Source organism: Berghia stephanieae, chromosome 5 (genome assembly GCF_034508935.2).
Source record: "Berghia stephanieae isolate SIO BIC M18660-M18661 chromosome 5, UCSD_Bste_1.3, whole genome shotgun sequence".
Classification (NCBI taxonomy): Eukaryota; Metazoa; Mollusca; class Gastropoda; order Nudibranchia; family Aeolidiidae; genus Berghia; species Berghia stephanieae.
The window spans coordinates 4,137,227-4,157,780 of record NC_088364.1 but is presented as its reverse complement, the minus strand read 5'-3'; the positions used below and the strand labels follow the sequence as shown (position 1 = coordinate 4,157,780).

The 20,554-nt window shown below is 35.4% G+C and overlaps 1 protein-coding gene across 2 annotated transcripts in view; it reads right to left on the bottom strand.

Moving 5' to 3' along the window:
• LOC144972261 (uncharacterized) overlaps positions 1-20,554 on the bottom strand; it is a 54,147-nt gene that overhangs the window by 4,897 nt on the left and 28,696 nt on the right. For both annotated transcript variants that reach the window (XR_013645326.1, XM_078913315.1), the window contains exons 8-13: positions 20,125-20,257; positions 18,507-18,649; positions 13,235-13,331; positions 10,357-10,490; positions 7,905-8,004; positions 204-349 (exon numbers count right to left, since the gene is read on the bottom strand). Coding sequence is in view for 1 of the 2 variants with exons in the window: in XM_078913315.1 (XP_078769441.1) it covers positions 204-349; positions 7,905-8,004; positions 10,357-10,490; positions 13,235-13,331; positions 18,507-18,649; positions 20,125-20,257 (753 nt within the window). In the remaining variant the exon portion in view is untranslated. The remainder of the gene's footprint in view (positions 1-203; positions 350-7,904; positions 8,005-10,356; positions 10,491-13,234; positions 13,332-18,506; positions 18,650-20,124; positions 20,258-20,554) is intronic.

The following is a 20,554-nucleotide window of genomic DNA, read 5'->3' as shown; positions in this document are numbered from 1 at the left end:
TTGTCATCAACATTATCATTATCATCTATTGAATGGGAATGTGACCTCTACCATAATCGTCGTCGTCGTCATCATCTATTGAATAGGAATGTGACCGTTACCATAATTGTTGTCAGCATATCATCATTTACCTTAATACTACCACCTCATTCTCTACAACCAACACCAAGAATAAAAATAGGATTAATATCTAAATCAATTACCGTGGCTTTTGTTATCAGGGTCTGGGCATACAACTTTGGCTTGTGTTAGTGTTACGTTTAGCAAGGCAGACTGAATCTCAGCCCCATGTTTGGCAGGACAAGTCTTCATCTTTTGGTTATAGCAATCAATTGCCAGGTCTAATTTCCTGTAAGGTAAGAAGGTGGCAGCTTCTTAGACTAATTCAGATCTGATTTCTTACCTTGCAAGTGGGTCCTAATATTTAATGACATTGCAAGACATGTCAATTTTATGTAAACTATATAGTATTTAATTTATGTACAACGTGTTCACAGTAAAAATTCTTATTTCGGTGAAAAGCCTCAACAGGCTTCCTGGTTTCCAGATTTTATTTAGAAAAATACTGTATATATCATGATTATTATTATCATCATCATCATCATCATCATCATCATTATTATTATGATTATTATTATTATTATTATTATTATTATCATCATCATCATCATCATTATTATTATTATTATTATTATTATTATTATTACTATTATTTATTTATTTTTTTTTTTAAGTAATCATTTTTATATTTTGTTGTCTGTTCAAGTAGTTATTTTAAATAAAAGATATATGCATATGTACTTTTACTGACAATAAATATTTAATTCAATTCAATTTAATGGATATGATATGTACCCACTTCGTGAAAACAGTATTACGTTGGGGTGGTGTAGATAGTGTAAAAAGAAATTAAAAATCAAAATGTGACCCCTTGCACTTAAATCTTTTCTTACTCCCGGAAGCCCCAGGTTTGAGAGTTTTTGACAAAATGAGGATTATTCTAATCATTCAATATTTATTGAAGGACAAATTTTAAAGCCAAAATTTGTGAATGTGTTAATTTTTCCAGATAGGTGCATTTTATATAGAGTTCTTAAAGTGACCAAAACTAAAATCTCAAATTACTGGTCATATTAAATTAAAAACCTCTATTTGGCAACTCGCTGGTCCTGTCACACAGAAGATTGTTAAACATCAAATGGTCAGAAAGAATAACAAATGAAGTTTTGAATAGAGTAGGGAAAAACATACAGATTGTGAAAACCATCAGAAAAAGGCAAATGCACTTTCTTGGCCATGTGTGGCTACGAGGACACATTGAAAGCCTAACACTTAGTGGTTACATAGAATGAAAAAGAGCTTGTGGTCATCAGAGAGTGACATTCCTGACCAGTTTCAGGCTGTCAACAAGCAACATCCCTACAAATGCACTTTCTTGGCCATGTGTGGCTATGAGGACACATTGAAAGCCTAACACTTAGTGGTTACATAGAATGAAAAAGAGCTTGTGGTCATCAGAGAGTGACATTCCTGACCAGTTTCAGGCTGTCAACAAGCAACATCCCTACAAACTCTGAGTACATGAGGGAGGCACAGGATAGGCAATGTGCATACATGCTCAGGCCACGGTTTAAAAAAAATCCTGTCAAAATTACGGTTTTAGGGTTTTAGCTCATATATACAAAAATATATTGAACAGACAAACAATAGAAAGGGCTCAGAACATCCACACATATTTCCATGTTGTAACAATCAATATCATGTGTCGTTCTTCATTACATGGGTGATCGATCAAGGCTCTACACTCCACTGCATCCAAACTATGTAAACTAATAACCAAAACTAAATTTCCCCTTTATGCACCCCACTAAACAGCTATGTGGTCTTGTATGACTCTTGCCTTCGGACTGGAAGGTCCTGGGTTCGAGACCCGCTCAGAGCATTGCATAGTTGAGTGCTTGGAAAAGGCTCTTTACTCACATTCTCTCGCTGTACTCGGGTGTAAAATAAGTACCTGGCTGTTAATAACGTCTCTGTCCAAAAATTGTAATATCGCCTAACAGGTGTCATGTCTTGTCCTACATGTTAAGTGTTGCTGTTTGATAGGTACCCCTTGTAAAGCGCTTTGAGCACTTTTAGTGGATATAGTCCTATATAAATGCTCTATTTTATTTTGTTTTGTGTTTTTTCTGTCCACGGCCAGGTACTCCAACCCTTTCCCTCTCATAATATGTCATCCATATGTCCCATGAATGTCATTATAAACAGGGGCTTTTAAAAAGTTAAGCTTTAAAAAAAAAAAAAAAAAAAAAAAAAATAAACCCAAAAAACATGAACTTTTATAAAGCACAATATCCACTAAACATGCTCAAAGTGCTTTACAAATGGTCCCCGACCAACAGCAACAAGTAACATATAGAACGAGACATGATGCTTGTTAGGCAATATTACATTTCATTTTCAACAGAGACAACATTGTTAACGACCAGGTTTTCATTTTACACTTGAGTACAGAGACAGAATGTGAGTAAAGAGCCTTTTCCAAGGACTCAACTATGCGCTGAGCAAGGTTCAAATCCAGGACCTTCCGATCCAAAAGCGAGTGTCATACCACATAGAAAGGAACAATAACATGGTGCAGAAGATGCAGGAAAGAGTAGAGTTGAGAGCCTTGATCGATCACCAATGGAATGAAGCATTGCACATGCTTTTGAAGACAAGTATCATAATATGTTAATATGTTAAAAAATGTGTAAGTGATAAACTATTCAGGGGATCCCGAAAGGTTAGTTATAAGAGAGCTCGCTTCACACACAAAGGTACCAAGATCAATCCCGGATGAAGTCAAGATATATTTTTCTGATCCCCTGTCTATTCATCATTGATTGGGTGACTGGGTCTGCTGGATCTGGCAGAAAGTATTTTGCAATAGACTAACATCGTATCCAAAAAGGGTAGCAAGCAATTGCATTTTTTCCATTTGAAGCTATAGAAACCAGGATAAAGTACAACTCCATGGGCCTGATGACTCTGAAGGACTACCATTATTTTAGAGATAAGTCAGAATAGAAATAGTTGAAGAATGAGGCAAAATGGAATTAGAGTGCAACCTCTGGATGACGACACCCCCCTGGATAGAGACATTGACCTCTGGTCCCAATTTTTTTGTTTTATATAATTAGTAGTAAAAACCTCAAAATAGCGACATACATTTGAGTAAAACCCATGGTTAACACGACATCTTTATAACAATAATCAGCAGTTGATACCCGACAATCATCATCTCGTTGTATTAACCAATAAAAAAACGCCTTTTATCCCCTCCCAATGAGATAGCTTTCTTACAGACCAATGAGAACACGTGTTTACTACACTGTGTGGAATCAGCGCTTGTTCATATGGAACCACAGCAAAAGTTTAGCAGTGGATAGAAGTCTCAAGGGTCCATTAACCTTCCATGTTAGCTACTGGTCTGATGTCAGTGGAGGTTCTTCTTCTTCTTCTTCGTCTTGTGGAAACCTCCAATATTGTCGAGGATCACTCCACAGTGATTTACATTTTAAACTTGCTAAAACTCTGCACATAATACTAATTAAAAAAAAAAAAACAAAAAAAAAAAACAAACAAAAAACATAGATTAAAAAGTCACGTTGTGAACTCTAGCAATCGCGTGAAGGCATGTTGGCAACCGTTTTCAGCCACTTCAGCTGGGAGGCTATTCCATAGTCGGGCAGTGGAAGGGAAAAACGAATACATGTGGGCGTCTGTTTTTGATGTTGGGATGGTTACTCTTGCTGTGTGTCCCTCGTATTTCTTGTGCCGATATCTTTGATGTCGTTTGGAAGTTTAAGGCACGAATTCTTGTAGTAGATCTTGTGGAACAATTTAAGTTTATCTATCTTTCTTCTCTTTTCCAGAGGTTCAAGGCCAATCCGTTGTGATATTTCAGACGCACTTGAGAAAGGATCGAATGTGTTTGTGATGCGTCTTGCTGTTTTTGTTTGGATGTTTTCTAAGGTGTCGATGTTTTTCTTTGTATATGGGTCCCAAATTGAGGTTAACTGATATCAGGCAATGCCGTGTGCAATGGGGGCAATTAAGGATATTTATGGTCTTAAAATATGTTGGAAATGCGGGGATAATAATAACAGCCTCTTTCACTTTATTAATTTAATTTGAAAAATCAGGTGTTTCTCTAAACATCAGTCCAAATTCGTATTGTGCTTATTACCTAGCTGTGTTATTTCTTTTGTTGTTTTTTTTTGTTTTTGTTATTGCTTGTTTTTTTTTTGTTGTTTTTAAAAATATTTTTTTAAAATATTGCAAGATGTTAATTTTTACGTGCTTGTAAATTTTGGTGCACTTAAAAATTTTGTTATTCAAAACTCATCAGTATGGATTTGATTTTAATTAAAATCAAATTGACACTTGATTTTTAAAAACTTACTTTTAGTTTTGTTAAACACGTTCAATGATAATAATAATATCAATAATGATAATAATAATAATAATAATAACAATAATAATATAATAATAATAATAATAATAATAATAATAATAACAATAATAATAATAATAATAATAATAATAATAATAATAATAATAATAATAATAATAATAATAATAATAATAATAGTAGTAATAATAATAATAATAATAATAATAATAATAATAATAATAATAATAATAATAATAATAATAATAATAATAATAATAATAATAATAATAATAATATGTCTTTATTGTCCTCAAAATAGTGGCAATTTGTCATTTGGTTACACATTTATAACAACACAATATCATAAAGCACTGTTTACGACCAAAACAATGACAATACACTGGAGAGTGAAAGCGTAACTGGTATACCCTTTTGTAAACATGAGAAATACACATTCTCTCAGGCACTGGTCTGTGCATTGCGCACCTTTACGTATTCACAGATAATAACCATAATACCCCATAATAACGACATAATTTTCCGGTCCCGGGTGATGTTGTTATCCAGGGATTACAACAAGATATGAAGTGAATAGAAAAGTGCCAGAAGACAATAGAGAATAAAAATTTTTCGCGGCGGTGGTGGGGTTTGAACCTGCGACCTTATTGGTACGACAACTCCGCCTGGCAGGTGAGAGCGTGGCTCTACCGTGTGAGCTATCCACGAACACAAAAATATTCGTTTCAAACTCAAAGTCATTACTAGATCCCTCTCTCACCCACTTCTTGAGACCGCCGATTCGTTCGTACACCACCATCGCGAATAATTTTGACCAGCAGTTAAGCTTAATAGCCAATATTCTCAACACAAACATATAACATAGAAACGATTGAGACATTGAGTATGCTCCGGTGTATGGGGTGAATTTTTAATTCAGAAAAGTGAGTGGAGCAGGCACTTATGTTGGTAACAACAAGATATGAAGTGAATAGAAAAGTGCCAGAAGACAATAGAGAATAAAAATTTTTATTCTCTATTGTCTTCTGGCACTTTTCTATTCACTTCATATCTTGTTGTTACCAACATAAGTGCCTGCTCCACTCACTTTTCTGAATTAAAAATTCACCCCATACACCGGAGCATACTCAATGTCTCAATCGTTTCTATGTTATATGTTTGTGTTGAGAATATTGGCTATTAAGCTTAACTGCTGGTCAAAATTATTCGCGATGGTGGTGTACGAACGAATCGGCGGTCTCAAGAAGTGGGTGAGAGAGGGATCTAGTAATGACTTTGAGTTTGAAACGAATATTTTTGTGTTCGTGGATAGCTCACACGGTAGAGCCACGCTCTCACCTGCCAGGCGGAGTTGTCGTACCAATAAGGTCGCAGGTTCAAACCCCACCACCGCCGCGAAAAATTTTTATTCTCTATTGTCTTCTGGCACTTTTCTATTCACTTCATATCTTGTTGTTACCAACATAAGTGCCTGCTCCACTCACTTTTCTGAATTAAAAATTCACCCCATACACCGGAGCATACTCAATGTCTCAATCGTTTCTATGTTATATGTTTGTGTTGAGAATATTGGCTATTAAGCTTAACTGCTGGTCAAAATTATTCGCGATGGTGGTGTACGAACGAATCGGCGGTCTCAAGAAGTGGGTGAGAGAGGGATCTAGTAATGACTTTGAGTTTGAAACGAATATTTTTGTGTTCGTGGATAGCTCACACGGTAGAGCCACGCTCTCACCTGCCAGGCGGAGTTGTCGTACCAATAAGGTCGCAGGTTCAAACCCCACCACCGCCGCGAAAAATTTTTATTCTCTATTGTCTTCTGGCACTTTTCTATTCACTTCATATCTTGTTGTTACCAACATAAGTGCCTGCTCCACTCACTTTTCTGAATTAAAAATTCACCCCATACACCGGAGCATACTCAATGTCTCAATCGTTTCTATGTTATATGTTTGTGTTGAGAATATTGGCTATTAAGCTTAACTGCTGGTCAAAATTATTCGCGATGGTGGTGTACGAACGAATCGGCGGTCTCAAGAAGTGGGTGAGAGAGGGATCTAGTAATGACTTTGAGTTTGAAACGAATATTTTTGTGTTCGTGGATAGCTCACACGGTAGAGCCACGCTCTCACCTGCCAGGCGGAGTTGTCGTACCAATAAGGTCGCAGGTTCAAACCCCACCACCGCCGCGAAAAATTTTTATTCTCTATTGTCTTCTGGCACTTTTCTATTCACTTCATATCTTGTTGTTACCAACATAAGTGCCTGCTCCACTCACTTTTCTGAATTAAAAATTCACCCCATACACCGGAGCATACTCAATGTCTCAATCGTTTCTATGTTATATGTTTGTGTTGAGAATATTGGCTATTAAGCTTAACTGCTGGTCAAAATTATTCGCGATGGTGGTGTACGAACGAATCGGCGGTCTCAAGAAGTGGGTGAGAGAGGGATCTAGTAATGACTTTGAGTTTGAAACGAATATTTTGTGTTCGTGGATAGCTCACACGGTAGAGCCACGCTCTCACCTGCCAGGCGGAGTTGTCGTACCAATAAGGTCGCAGGTTCAAACCCCACCACCGCCTTATCCAGGGATTGCACTGTACTTTCACTCTTAGCGTTCACATTTCCAAAAGTACCAAAACTTGCTTTTCATTCATTGGTTCTCTATTCAAGAGCATTTATTTCCTGATATCAATGGATACTATGACTCCTACTGCTACCACTACTACTACTACTAGTACTACTACTACTATTACTGCTACTAATACTACTACTATTATTACTACTAGTCCTTCTACTACTAAAATTCAAGGGCATTTATTTCATGATATCAATGTTTACCTGATGTCTGTCATATCAATTCTACCCTAATATCAACCTCCGTTATCTACTACTACTAATGCTACCACCACTACTACTACTACTACTACTACTACTACTACTACTACTACGGTGATGACGATGACTACAATTCCACTACTTTTACCACCACCACCATCTTTTACTACTACTACTACTACTGCTACTCTTCCCCAAACCAAACCTCAGTTGTTATCTGCTACTACTACAACTAGTACTACTACTAATACTATAGTAGTACTACAACCACCAACACCACCACTACCACTACTATCACTAGTACTATAACCCCCATCACCACTACCATAACTACTACTACTACTACCACCACCACCACCACCACGGCTGCTACTAATAAAACTACTAGTACTAATACTACTACTACTATATACTACTTCTAATACTACTACTACTACTGCAACAACTACTACTACTACAACTATCAATGCCACCACTACCACTACAACAACTACTACTACTACAACTACTACTAGCCTTCTATTACTATGACTACAACTACTACTAGCCTACTACTACAACTACGATTGCCACCACAACCGTCACCAATAATATTACTACTACTCACTGACACACATATTCCTTATCAAGTCTTTGGATTGATGTCAGATTCAATGTGGACGCCTCGCATTTCTTGATTTCCTCAGTTGTGCATTGACTTTCATCAACTGTGTTGTATGTAAGAGGGGAAATGTATCTCAACATCCAAAGATGTTTCTTAAAGTCATAATTAGAAAAAAAACACAAAGTGGCAATTGGTCAGTACTGACCCACAAGCGCTGGATAGTCCTGCTGTTGGGGAGTGGCTATTAACCAGTAGATTTTGGACCAATCAAAACATTGAATTGGTGACACACCTTCACACATGCTCGGACAAACATGGTTGATTGTATATAAACAATAATGTGAATGATAATGAATGATATCGACCTCTCTCTGATCATTGTTATTGTTTTTATACCGCCAATGGGTGACTAGTTATTCCACGATTTTCTCAAACATATGATAAATGTCTTAAGTTTAAACATAATTTTCTGTGTTGGTTCTATCGATCAAATGGTAGAACAGTGCGTACTTAGACATATGCCATTTATAGTAAAACCTGTGTAGTTTGCTATGTTTATCAATCACTGCCATTGTTTACATCATGACGAATGTCCGAGAGGCGAGGTTATCTAGAGGTCGATTAGTCAGTACTGAGTGCTAGTTCTGTCATTTTTGTTTTGTTTTTTTGTTGTCTAAATATTTTTAGTTCAACCATCCTTTTTTCTTCTGGTGCTGAATCAGCTGTATGACTTCCTAATTCAGCATTATTAGTTGTCTTTTATCAGTCTTCTTCTTATTATTGTTAATTTAAATACATTTGCTCTGGTATGTTTAGAACCTCAGGGTGCTGATATGTGCTAAAATGCCATTGATGTGCCAAAATTTGGTCACATTTCCAACTTTACCCTTTTTTGGCTTCAGTTTTTTTTTTAATTTTTGTTTTTTCTTCTATTTAAATCATCTTTTCAATGATATTACATGGGTAAATATTTGGGATAATCTAGATAACAGAATTAATGGTGAATGGGAATAATTTGGCCAACTCGCGTAACATTATCATATGAATACAGTCCATAAAATTTCCGTTCAGTTGGACTTGTTTAAAGTCATAAAATTTAGAGCTAAAGTAAAAAAGTCAATTTTTGACTGAATTCGAGAAAATAACAGCAAATAAGTAAATGGCTTGGAAGCTCGTCTGTTGTTTTATTCATTTCAAATATTTTGAACGTTTATTCATACCACATTATCTTTGTAAACAACAGAAAGCCCACCCACTGCCCCATGCCATCCTCGGTTCGCCAACTGAATCTCGATCAGACAGACAGTGATTGCCAATGGTTGTGTTGACCTGATATATCAAAAATTATCGTTCATTGCAACTAAAATTTGCTTGTCGAGACTTATTAAATAGAATGGAGTTGAAGTTCACTAGTTTGTGCATGATATTACTGAAGATCTTTATTCCAAGCAATACAAGATGGCAGCCAACTTGATGTGAGTAGACAAAGCGACACTACTCTAATTAGAAATTTGACATGACCAAATTCTAAATCATATCAACCGAAAATGTCTGTTTTCATTTTGAAACGTCCTTTTCTTTCTTTACTAATGTTTATATTTTGAAAAGTTCTTTAAAGTACCAGATGCAGTAAATAATTATTTTTTTGTATACTGAAATAATGACCTGAAATAATAATCATATATATTAGCGACATGCAAATTGTACAAATGTTTCCTGACAGTGTTTTTGGTCAAGCCATAATCTTACGCCTGTTACTGTTAATCCTATCTGAACGTCTTTTTCATGAAGATTTTGCACGAAAGAATTGTTTGCATGTTTATTTTTTAAAGTTAAGATTTAGATGAAGTATTCACCTTCCACCGCTCAGTACTAACCAACAGCTACTCCATAGAGGGGAGGGGGGGGGGGTGTACTATAGGTCAGTACTGACCATAGCCCTGGCCCAATTTCAATTGGTGGCTTGCCATAAAGTGAAATCGATATTCAATATACCTAGAAATAATACGTCTATCAAAGAATGTTAGAGTAAATAAATTGAATAATGAGAGTTAGAAAGATAGTCGTGAGCACAGAGGAACAAGGTAAATTGTCAGTGCTGACCAATTCGCGCTAGTACTGGCCAATAGCCCTCGCCAGAATAGAAAATCAAACATATCAACGATAATGGTGAAAATGATTATAATAATGATAAAAATAATAATAATAATAATAATAATAATAATAATAATAATAATAATAATAATAATAAAAATAATAATAAAAATAATAATAAAAATAAAAATAATAATAATAATAATAATAATATTATTACTATTATTATTATTATTATTATTATTATCATGATTATTATTATCATTATATTCACCATCATTATTATAACTATAGTTACTATAATTTCATCAATTTTGAATTATTTAACCCACCACCATAGGCATAATCAAATTGTAATTACCAAGACCAATATCATCCAAATCCCCACTGCACATATCGATGAGTGACTGGAACAAAGTCCGAGGCAAAGTCTCGCTGTGATGAGGACATTCTGGTTTCCCATCATACAGACAGTCAAAAGCTGCCACAATTTTCCTGCAACATCAAAAAACAAGTAAATGAATTAATCATCAACCCTTTACAAGTTTACTCATTCATATTCATCATTGGTGTATTGAAACGAAGTAAATAAATTTAAGAATTAAACTTGTGCAATATCCATGAGACGTGCTCAAAGTGCTTTGCAAACTGTCCTAGCCAACAACAAAATTTATACCGTAATGTAGGACACAACATGCCTGCAATTTTTTCCAACAGACACAACACTATTTTTAGACAGGTACTCATTTTACACCTGAGTACAGTGAGATAATGTGAGTAAAGAGCCTTCTCCAAAAACTCAATTTTGCGCTGCAAAGAGTGGACTCGAACCCGGGACCTGCTGGTCCAAAGGCAAGAACACTAAACCCACATTTCTCTTTTGGTTGTTAAACATAGTCCCTATCACCTTTTGAAGGGGCTGGATGGTTGAATGCATTTAAACTTAGAAGACCTGAGAGTGAGCCCTGCTATAAGCATCTCATTCTTATTTCCTTTATGAGGAAACTTAGTCACTCTTGCTCACTTTTCAGCATGGTATGACACTCGCTTTCGGATCGGAAGGTGCTGGGTTCGAGCCTTGCTCAGCCCATAGTTGAGTCCTTTGGAAAAGGCTCTTTACTCACATTCTCTCACCATACTTAGGTGTAAAATGAGTGCATGGTCATTAACAGCGTTGTGTCTGTCGGAAAAATATAACAGGCGTCATGTCTTGTTCTACACGTTTTGTGTTGCTGTTGGTCAGGGACACTTTGTAAAACGCTTTGAGCACATTTGGTAGATATTGTACTAAATAAATGCTCATGTTTTCTTTTTAAAGATACATAATATGAAACAGTGTCAGACAAAGCAGAAAAAATACAAGAAAAAAAAAGCCATCCCAAAAAGACTATCCTGTCTGGACCACAAACCAGACTGATCAATTTGGGATGGTTTTTTCTCGTTCTGTTTTGAATAGGCATGATCTGTCTTGCATCAGTGAATTAATCATCAACCCTTTACAAGTTTACTCATTCATATTCATCATTGGTGTATTGAAACGAAGTAAATAAATTTAAGAATTAAAATTGTGCAATATCCATGAGACGTGCTCAAAGTGCTTTGCAAACTGTCCTAGCCAACAACAAAATTTATACCGTAATGTAGGACACAACATGCCTGCAATTTTTTCCAACAGACACAACACTATTTTTAGACAGGTACTCATTTTACACCTGAGTACAGTGAGATAATGTGAGTAAAGAGCCTTCTCCAAAGACTCAATTTTGCGCTGCAAAGAGTGGACTCGAACCCGGGACCTGCTGGTCCAAAGGCAAGAACACTAAACCCACATTTCTCTTTGGTTGTTAAACATAGTCCCTATCACCTTTTGAAGGGGCTGGATGGTTGAATGCATTTAAACTTAGAAGACCTGAGAGTGAGCCCTGCTATAAGCATCTCATTCTTATTTCCTTTATGAGGAAACTTAGTCACTCTTGCTCACTTTTCAGCATGGTATGACACTCGCTTTCGGATCGGAAGGTGCTGGGTTCGAGCCTTGCTCAGCCCATAGTTGAGTCCTTTGGAAAAGGCTCTTTACTCACATTCTCTCACCATACTTAGGTGTAAAATGAGTGCATGGTCATTAACAGCGTTGTGTCTGTCGGAAAAATATAACAGGCTTCATGTCTTGTTCTACATGTTTTGTGTTGCTGTTGGTCAGGGACACTTTGTAAAACGCTTTGAGCACATTTGGTAGATATTGTGCTAAATTAATGCTCATGTTTTCTTTTTAAAGATACATAATATGAAACAGTGTCAGACAAAGCAGAAAAAAAGCCATCCCAAAAAGACCATCCTGTCTGGACCACAAACCAGGCTGATCAATTTGGGATGGTTTTTTCTCGTTCTGTTTTGAATAGGCATGATCTGTCTTGCATCAGTGATCCCCATATTTTTGAGTTCCTTCCAGCAAGGGAAAGAGGAGGGGGTTGAGTCTGGCATCTTTGAGTGGACTAATGGTTTACAAATGGATAAATTGCTGCTTGATTCACCTTCTATTTTGTCTTTGGCCTTGTTCTTTTGTATTTTCCGAAGCAGTAATAAGTTGCAGTAACTAATTATTGTGTATTATCTGTTTTGTTTGTTATTTTTTTTTGGTTTTGTTTTTAGGGATTTACATCACTTGGGACACATTTAGCCCATTTCACCGCCAGTAAATAAGAATAAATTGGATAGTGAAAAAAAATTATAGAATTACAAGTGAAGCTACCAAAGGAAAAGTAAGACAAAGGGGACTGATTGGTTCATATAGGGAACAGATGTAGATTCTAGGGGCACACTATCAGTGCAACTCGTTTGAGGTCACCTAAAAGTCTCATCCAGACACCAGCTCAGGATCCCACTATGAGGAATACACTCAAATCTTTACTGAATATATTCAAAACATAAAACATAACTAACAATACATAACAGAGAGATGACTAAATATTTAACCCGTTTCCTTATCCGCTAAGGACTCAAGCAAGGGCCAGGAAAAAACAAAGCAATCCCATTTCAAGACAAAGGCAGAAAACAACTAGGAAAACAGATACAAGGGATAGAAGTCACAGCAAGTGACCTCCAGTCCACCATGGGAGGTCAAATGATCCCACCCAGTGTATCATCTTTCTTTTCTTGTGCACTAAGATGACATTAAAATGTTACAAGCATCAATAGACACATAAAAACAAATGACAACAATGCAACCGTGCTCTACTTACGGACATGAAAACTGAACGTTGGACAACTCATTCAAAGACAAACCCAGTAAAGAAGTCATACAATGGTCTCTTCTGCATGAGGCGTTATCCAAAACCTCTGTTTTGTCAGTCATTTAAAGGAATCAAGTCAATGGTGATATTCATAAAAAAATACAAGAATACCAAAAGTAAACGTATGAAAATAATAATTTAAAAACTAATGTAAATCATATAAAGACCAACAATGACGATGATGATGATGATAATAATAACAATAACAACAATAACAGCAACAACAAGAACGACAACAGCAACCACAACAAGAACAAACAACACCAAGAACAACAACAACAACAATAATAATAATAATAATAATAAAATTAATAATAATAATGATAATAATAACAATAATAATAATAATAATAATAATAATAATAATAATAATAATAATAATAATAATAATAATATTAATAATAATAATAATAATAATAATATTAATATAATAATAATAATAATAATAATAATAATAATAATAATAATAATAATAATAATAATAATAATAATATTAATAACAACAACAATAATAATAATAATAATAATAATAATAATAATAATAATAATAATAATAATAATAATAATAATAATAATAATAATAATACACTTCACTCCGCTTAATCGCACACTCCGCTTATACGCTACACATTCCCGAAAAACGGAATTTTTTCTATATTATCGCTCCTCTTAATTGCACACCTTCTCCGCTTAATCGCTACATCTTGATTTGAGAAAAATGTCTTTAAAAAATACAATTAAAAAAGGTAAAGAAAATGCGTTTCACATTGAACCAGTTCGACACGTTAAAATCGTATCACGCGTGAAAAAAGCTTTCCCGTCAATGCAATTCCACTGTCCCTCTGACCCCGACATGGTCAGACGTGCAATGCTTGTTAACTGACATCAAAGGATTACCTGACACGACGGCTGATTGACTCAGGACTCGCTGTCTGCATCACAAGGTGTGAAAAGTGATCCCAGTCCACCCAATCCAGTGTGTTTGTTTACATTGTCTGACCATTCGATTGCAATTCTCTACCATTGTTTTCTTCTACTGGGCTGTGAACAATAAGAAAGGACTATAGAGAGGACTCGCGTCTCATCTGTTGATTGATCTATACAGTCCGTGTCCACATTGATACACTCAAAAGGCGACTGAACTGACATAAACTGAAGTCAAGTCTTCCTCCCTATTAGAAAGCTGGCTCTCGAGATGGAAAGGTCGACAGGATGTCGTGCTTGAAAAAGAACATGAGGAAAAACACGATACTGATGTCTCTTGTGCAAACCAATGGAGTGATTCAGTTATGAAACAATCTCTTCAGCAATATGACTCTAATGACATTTACAATGCAGACGAGACGAGGCTTTAGGACAATCAACGCTTCATGATTACCATTCTGACAAACAATAATGAAACACTTTGTTGTTGATGAAACGTGAATAAAAAGAGACAATTTAAAAGAACCCCCCCCCCCCCCCCCCCCCCCCCCCCAATAAAGAAAATAATAATAAAAAAACAAAACAAATGAACAAACAAAAAAAAAAACAAATGCCTAATCAGTCTAATGTCTTGAATATGACCATCCCAAGCCCGTAGAAACCTTCAGGTTTTAGCTTCTCCGCTTTATCGCACACTCCGCTTAATCAACACATTAACCTGAAGTCCCGAGGGTGTGCGATTAAGCGGAGTTGACTGTAGCAATAATAATAATAATAACAACAACAACAACAACAACAACAACAATAATAATAATAATAATAATAATAATAATAATACAAATAATAACGATGATAATAATAATAATAATAATAATAATAATAATAATAATAATAATAATAATAATAATAATAATAATAATAATAATAATAATAATAACAGTTCATGATGGGCCTTAAAGAAGACTGTAGTTTTTTGTGAAGTGCGTCTCTCATATAATGGCAACCAGTTTAGGCTCTTGCAAATCTCACTAATGCTTTCAGTCCTTCTGTAGTTGTTATAAACAAACCTACATGCTCTGATTTGAATTTTCTTGAGCTGTTCCATCTGCTTTTTACTTTTGGGGTCCCAAACACACACACTATAATCTAAAATTGGCCGCACAAAGACTTTATAGCAGGTTTCTCTGATGTTCCTTGGACAACTTTGTACATTTTATCTCAAGAATCCAAGTTTTTTATAGACCTGTTTAAAAAATTTATCGATGTGGTGCTGCCAAGACATTTTACTGTCAAGAATTAATCCAAGATATTCAGCTTTTTGAGTTGTTTCCAATATATAATAATCTGAACATATTATTTTCATTTTGTTCGTGTTATGAATTAGCTGGCATTTCTTCAGGTAGAATTCCACTTTCCATTCTTTCTCCTATAATTGTAGCCTGCCCAGATCTTCTTGAAGTATATTGCAATCTTTAGATGTTTGAATTTCCCTAGAAAGAAGGCTATCCTCCGTAAAAAGTCAAATTTTTTATCCTTTTGATACTTTACTCAGCATATCATTGATGTAAATGAAAAAAAGAAGTGGGCCTAAAACAGTTCCTTGAGGTAAAACTGACAGGACTGGAAGTGATGACCTCTTGTTCTCAACCATGACTCTTTGGGAATCACATTGAAAGAATGATTTAATCTATGCATGGGCGGTTTATGAGATCCCATCATAATCAAGCTTGTTCAAGAGGCTTTGGTGTTGTACTTTATCAAATGTTTTCCTGAAAGCCAGTGGAATGGCATCTGCCTGGTCCCCTTTATTTATTGTAGTAGCAAAATCAGTTGTGACCCCCATGAATGATGTATGCGAAAGCCATGTTGGACATCAGTCAAAACTTTGTGGTTATCAAGGTGTTTCATGATATTTCGTGTTCCAACAGTTTACATGATACAGATGTGAGAGATAGTGGCCTATAGTTTTCAGCACTGTGTTTATCGCCCTTTCTGAAAATTGGTGAAATGTGGGCATCTTTCCAGGCTTCAGGAACTTGACCTTGGTCCAAGGAGACTTGGTAGAGGAATTTATAGATGGGTGCCAGTTCGTTACAGAATGTTTTAAGAATATAGCTGATATGCCATCTGGTCCAGAGGCCATATTTTCATTGAGGTTTCTCATAAGCATGAGGACACTTTTCTTAGATACAGTGATTTGCTCCATTAGGTCTACTTTGTTTCCAAAGAGTTTCCCCTTGACTTTGCAAGATGGTTCAGAGAATACTGATGAAAATTATTTATTATAGATATTTGCCTTTCTTACTGGCTCTTGTGTCAGTTTTTAATTTTTATCTTTCAATGGAGCTATTCCAATTTGTTTCTTTCTTTGTTTTCACTTTTAATGTACGACCAGCCGTGTTTACTTTTTCCTGTGTCTTTGTCAATAATTTTGTTGATGTACTCTGTATAAGCTGTTTTGCAGGTTTCTCGAAGAATGTTTAATATCTCGATATTTCTTTAGACCAGTCTCAGATGGAGACAACTTTGCTCTGAACCATTTTTCTTCTTCTTCCTCAAGATGCGTTTGGTCTCTGTGTTCATCCATGATTTGCTGTTTGAGGATGTTGTTAGTTTAGTTGGTACATTTTCTTCTTGTTAAAAGGAGGTTGTTCTTGACACAATTCCAAAGGGAGTTAATGAACATATTTTTGTGATATATTTGAAGAGAAAGTTACCAACATTTTTTATTTCATTTTTTATAGAGACAAAATCAGCCTTTTTCCACAAATATATTTTACATTTTGTTGGCTTTCTTCTGGGAGGGTTACACAAGTATTCTACTTGAGGGATGTCATGGTCACTCAATTTCATGTTATCAACTAGGTTAGGACAGTTTGTGAATAGGATGTCTAATGCAGCATTTTTGGGGGTCTCACTGCTAATCATTTGATGTAGATTAAGGTCCCTATTTGTCTCCAGAAAAAGTTTATTAGTTTCTTTATTATAATGTCGGTTTGTTGATGTTTCTGTGTTCTTCATCGTAAGTTTGAGGAGTGTTTCACAGACACTAGTGTTATAGGTTTTTAAAATAAAAAAGGCTCTTTATTCACATTCACTCACCATAACAGGTGTAAAATGAATACCTGGCCTTAACAGCATTGTCTCTGTCAAAAAAATTGTTATATCGCCTAACAGGCATCAGGTCTCATTCTACATGTATCGTGTTGCTGTTGGTCACGGATTCTTTGTAAGCCTTTGAACATATTAAATGGATATTGCGCTACATAAAAGTTAAAGTTAAATTTTTTTTTTAGGATGGCATTGTAAAGGTGAATATACAAAACAATGATTATAATGGAACAGGAAACCACCTGTATTGCTCCTGACTATTTCCTGTTGAAAAAACAAACAAAGGGTAACTTGAATTCCATTTTATAAACGTTACTTATCACATCAAACAAAGAGGCTTGTCCAGATGCCCTTTAACATTTTAACAAAGGATTTTTTCCTCTTTTTTTTCTTACTCATAAATTCAAAACCTGATAAAAAAAAACTAAAAAAAACTGCTTTTTGCAATAAAACGTTAAGATTTGACAGGATTTTTTTAAAAACTCACAATCTGAGAGATATGGCCTATGATCTTAGAAAAATGAAAAAGCATACAAATATGATTCAAATTATCAGGAATATATTTTGCTAAAATAAAAAAAATCCTGAAAATTTTTCTCATAAAGAGCATATATGAAAATATTTCGTGCAAAACCTCCCTTCATCAAATGGTATCACCTTTAATTCATAGAAAATGCTACATATCCATCTAGCTTCCCCTTAATTATTGCTTTCATATTTTTTAAAGAATCGACTCACCAATATTAAACAAAGATAGCCAGAAAATGGTTAAGAGCCGATTAAACGACATCCTTGCTTCAGAACCTATTTAGTCAATCTGAATGAATATGATATTACCCCTCATTATTTGTTTGCTATTATGATAAAGTATCGGGTTCCCAACAGCTCAGTTGGTAAAGCACGCACCCACTTCACAATCAAAGATCGATCTCAGGTGCACCTGAGATTTTTTTCTGACCCCTCCATCCACCCAGCAGTGATTGGGTAGCTGGGTCTGTTAGATCTGATGGAAAATACTTTGTGATAGACTAGCATCCTATTCAAAGGGTAGCAAGCAATTGCTATTGTCTGTTTCAAGCTACAGAAACTGGGATAAACTCTGGCTCAAAGGGTCTTAAGGGTCTGAAGGACTACTTACGATAAAGAAAATTGGGTTTTTCCCAAAGCCAAAGAGGAATAATAATACCTGTTTCAGAGTCATCTGAATTTCCATTGCAGACGCCACCAAGTAATTTAAATAGGTTCATAGGCAAATGAAAAATAGACTGGTTAAATTTCGAACATTTTTGGGTCTCATCCTGGCTGCAGTCATTGAATGTTGCAAGTTCTCTGAAACAGTAGAAAATGACTTTTTTTTTCACTTTTCAAATTTTAACAGTGTTCTTGTTTTGTTTTTGTTTTTAAGGGTTTTACGGCGCTTGCAACACATTAAGGTCATATCAGCGCTAGTAAAAAGGAAGAAAATGGAATAGGCAAAAGTTCTAGAATTACAATTAAAGCATCCAAGAAAATAGGAAATAGATGTAGATTCCAAGAGCACACTATCAAAGCACTTAGTTTGAGATCACCTAAATGTCTCACCCAGACACAAGCACAGGTCTCCACTAAGAGGAATGCACTCAAATGTTTACAAATCGTATATAATACGTAAACGAAACATAATACAGAGCATAACAGAGTGATGATTTACAAGGAAAAAAACATCACTCCCCAAACTCTAACTATAAATTTGACTGCTTCCTCCCAGCTAGAGTATCCAACCAGGGCCTGGACAACACCAAGTAATCTCATTCCAAGACAAAGACAGAAAGCAAGTTGGAAAACAGACAAAGGGGGATAGAAGAGACAGCAAAAACCTCCCTGCCCATTATGGGAGAACATTGTACTCATTCCATACCATCATCAACATTTTTCTTTCATAAAATCATAAAAATGAGTGGAGCAGGCACTTATGTTGATAATAACAAGAAATGAAATGAGTAGAAAATTGCCAGAAGACAATAGAGAATAAAAACTTTGTGGTGATGATTCGAACCCATGACCTGATTGTTACGGCACCACCGCCGATTGTAGTAATCATTACAGCGGTATTCTTATTTTTTTCTATCATTTTCTCTGTGATGTAAGAGTGAGTTAGAAACCCACAAATGCACAATCACGAGTCATCATCATGGTATTGATGCTACACGCTTATACTCACATCATCTGTCAGCTCAACATAACAAACCAACACATAAAACTATGTGTAACCTTAAACATTTATAGTCTGCCTGATACAATTTACTGAAAACTACTCATAAAAAAAAAAAGCCGAGTGATGTCAATTTTGTTCCTTCTAAATAAGTATCTCTGTCAAAATGAAATTTTAATGGTGTCCATGAGTAGTCTTACATGTTCAAGGCTACTGCTTGCTTGTGACCAATTGTAAAGTGCTTTGAGTATATTATGTAGATATCTTACAATAATATAAAAGTGTTGTCAATATATCTAAATATTATAAAGTCTTGTAAAATCAGTGTAAACTTTTAGAGTAAATGCAATTACAAATTTGTTAAAGACAAAGCAAGGAACCCCTCTTATAGTGTATCCATAACGTCCAGAGAGGGAGAATGAGGAGGAGGAGGAGGAGGAGGAGGAAGAAGAGGAGGAGGAGGAGGAAGGAGTAGAGGAGAAGAAGAAGAAGAAGAAGAAGAAGAAGAAGAAGAAGAAGAAGAAGAAGAAGAAGAAGAAGAAGAAGAAGAAGAAGAAGAAGAAGAAGAAGAAGAAGAAGAAGAAGAAGAAGAAGAAGACCATGTTTTACTTACAGACACTCAGATGTTTCTTGCTGAAACCAATGGGTCAAAGGTTTAGTCAGGAAAGATGACGCCGTCATACAATTAAAAACACCTTTAGCACATTTGGTGTTTTCAAGGTTACCACTATTTCCAACTGTGTTGCCTGAGTTGAAAAGATGCAAGTAAATGGAAATAGATTTGGTGTCCCCAGTAAATGAATTATATTCGGTGTCCCCACGCATGAAGGAAAAGAATATGATTGGCTAATAATAAAAAAAATAATATGATTCCATTTCAGATCGTTTGACTTTAAATCTTAACTGAAGGTCTGAGGTTTGAGAGCCACTCTAAGCTGCTCATAGATGAGTCCTTGGAAAAGGCTCTTTACTAACATTCTCTCACCGTACTCAGGTGTAAAATAAGTATGCCTGCCTGGCTGTTAACAGCGTTGTCTCTGTCA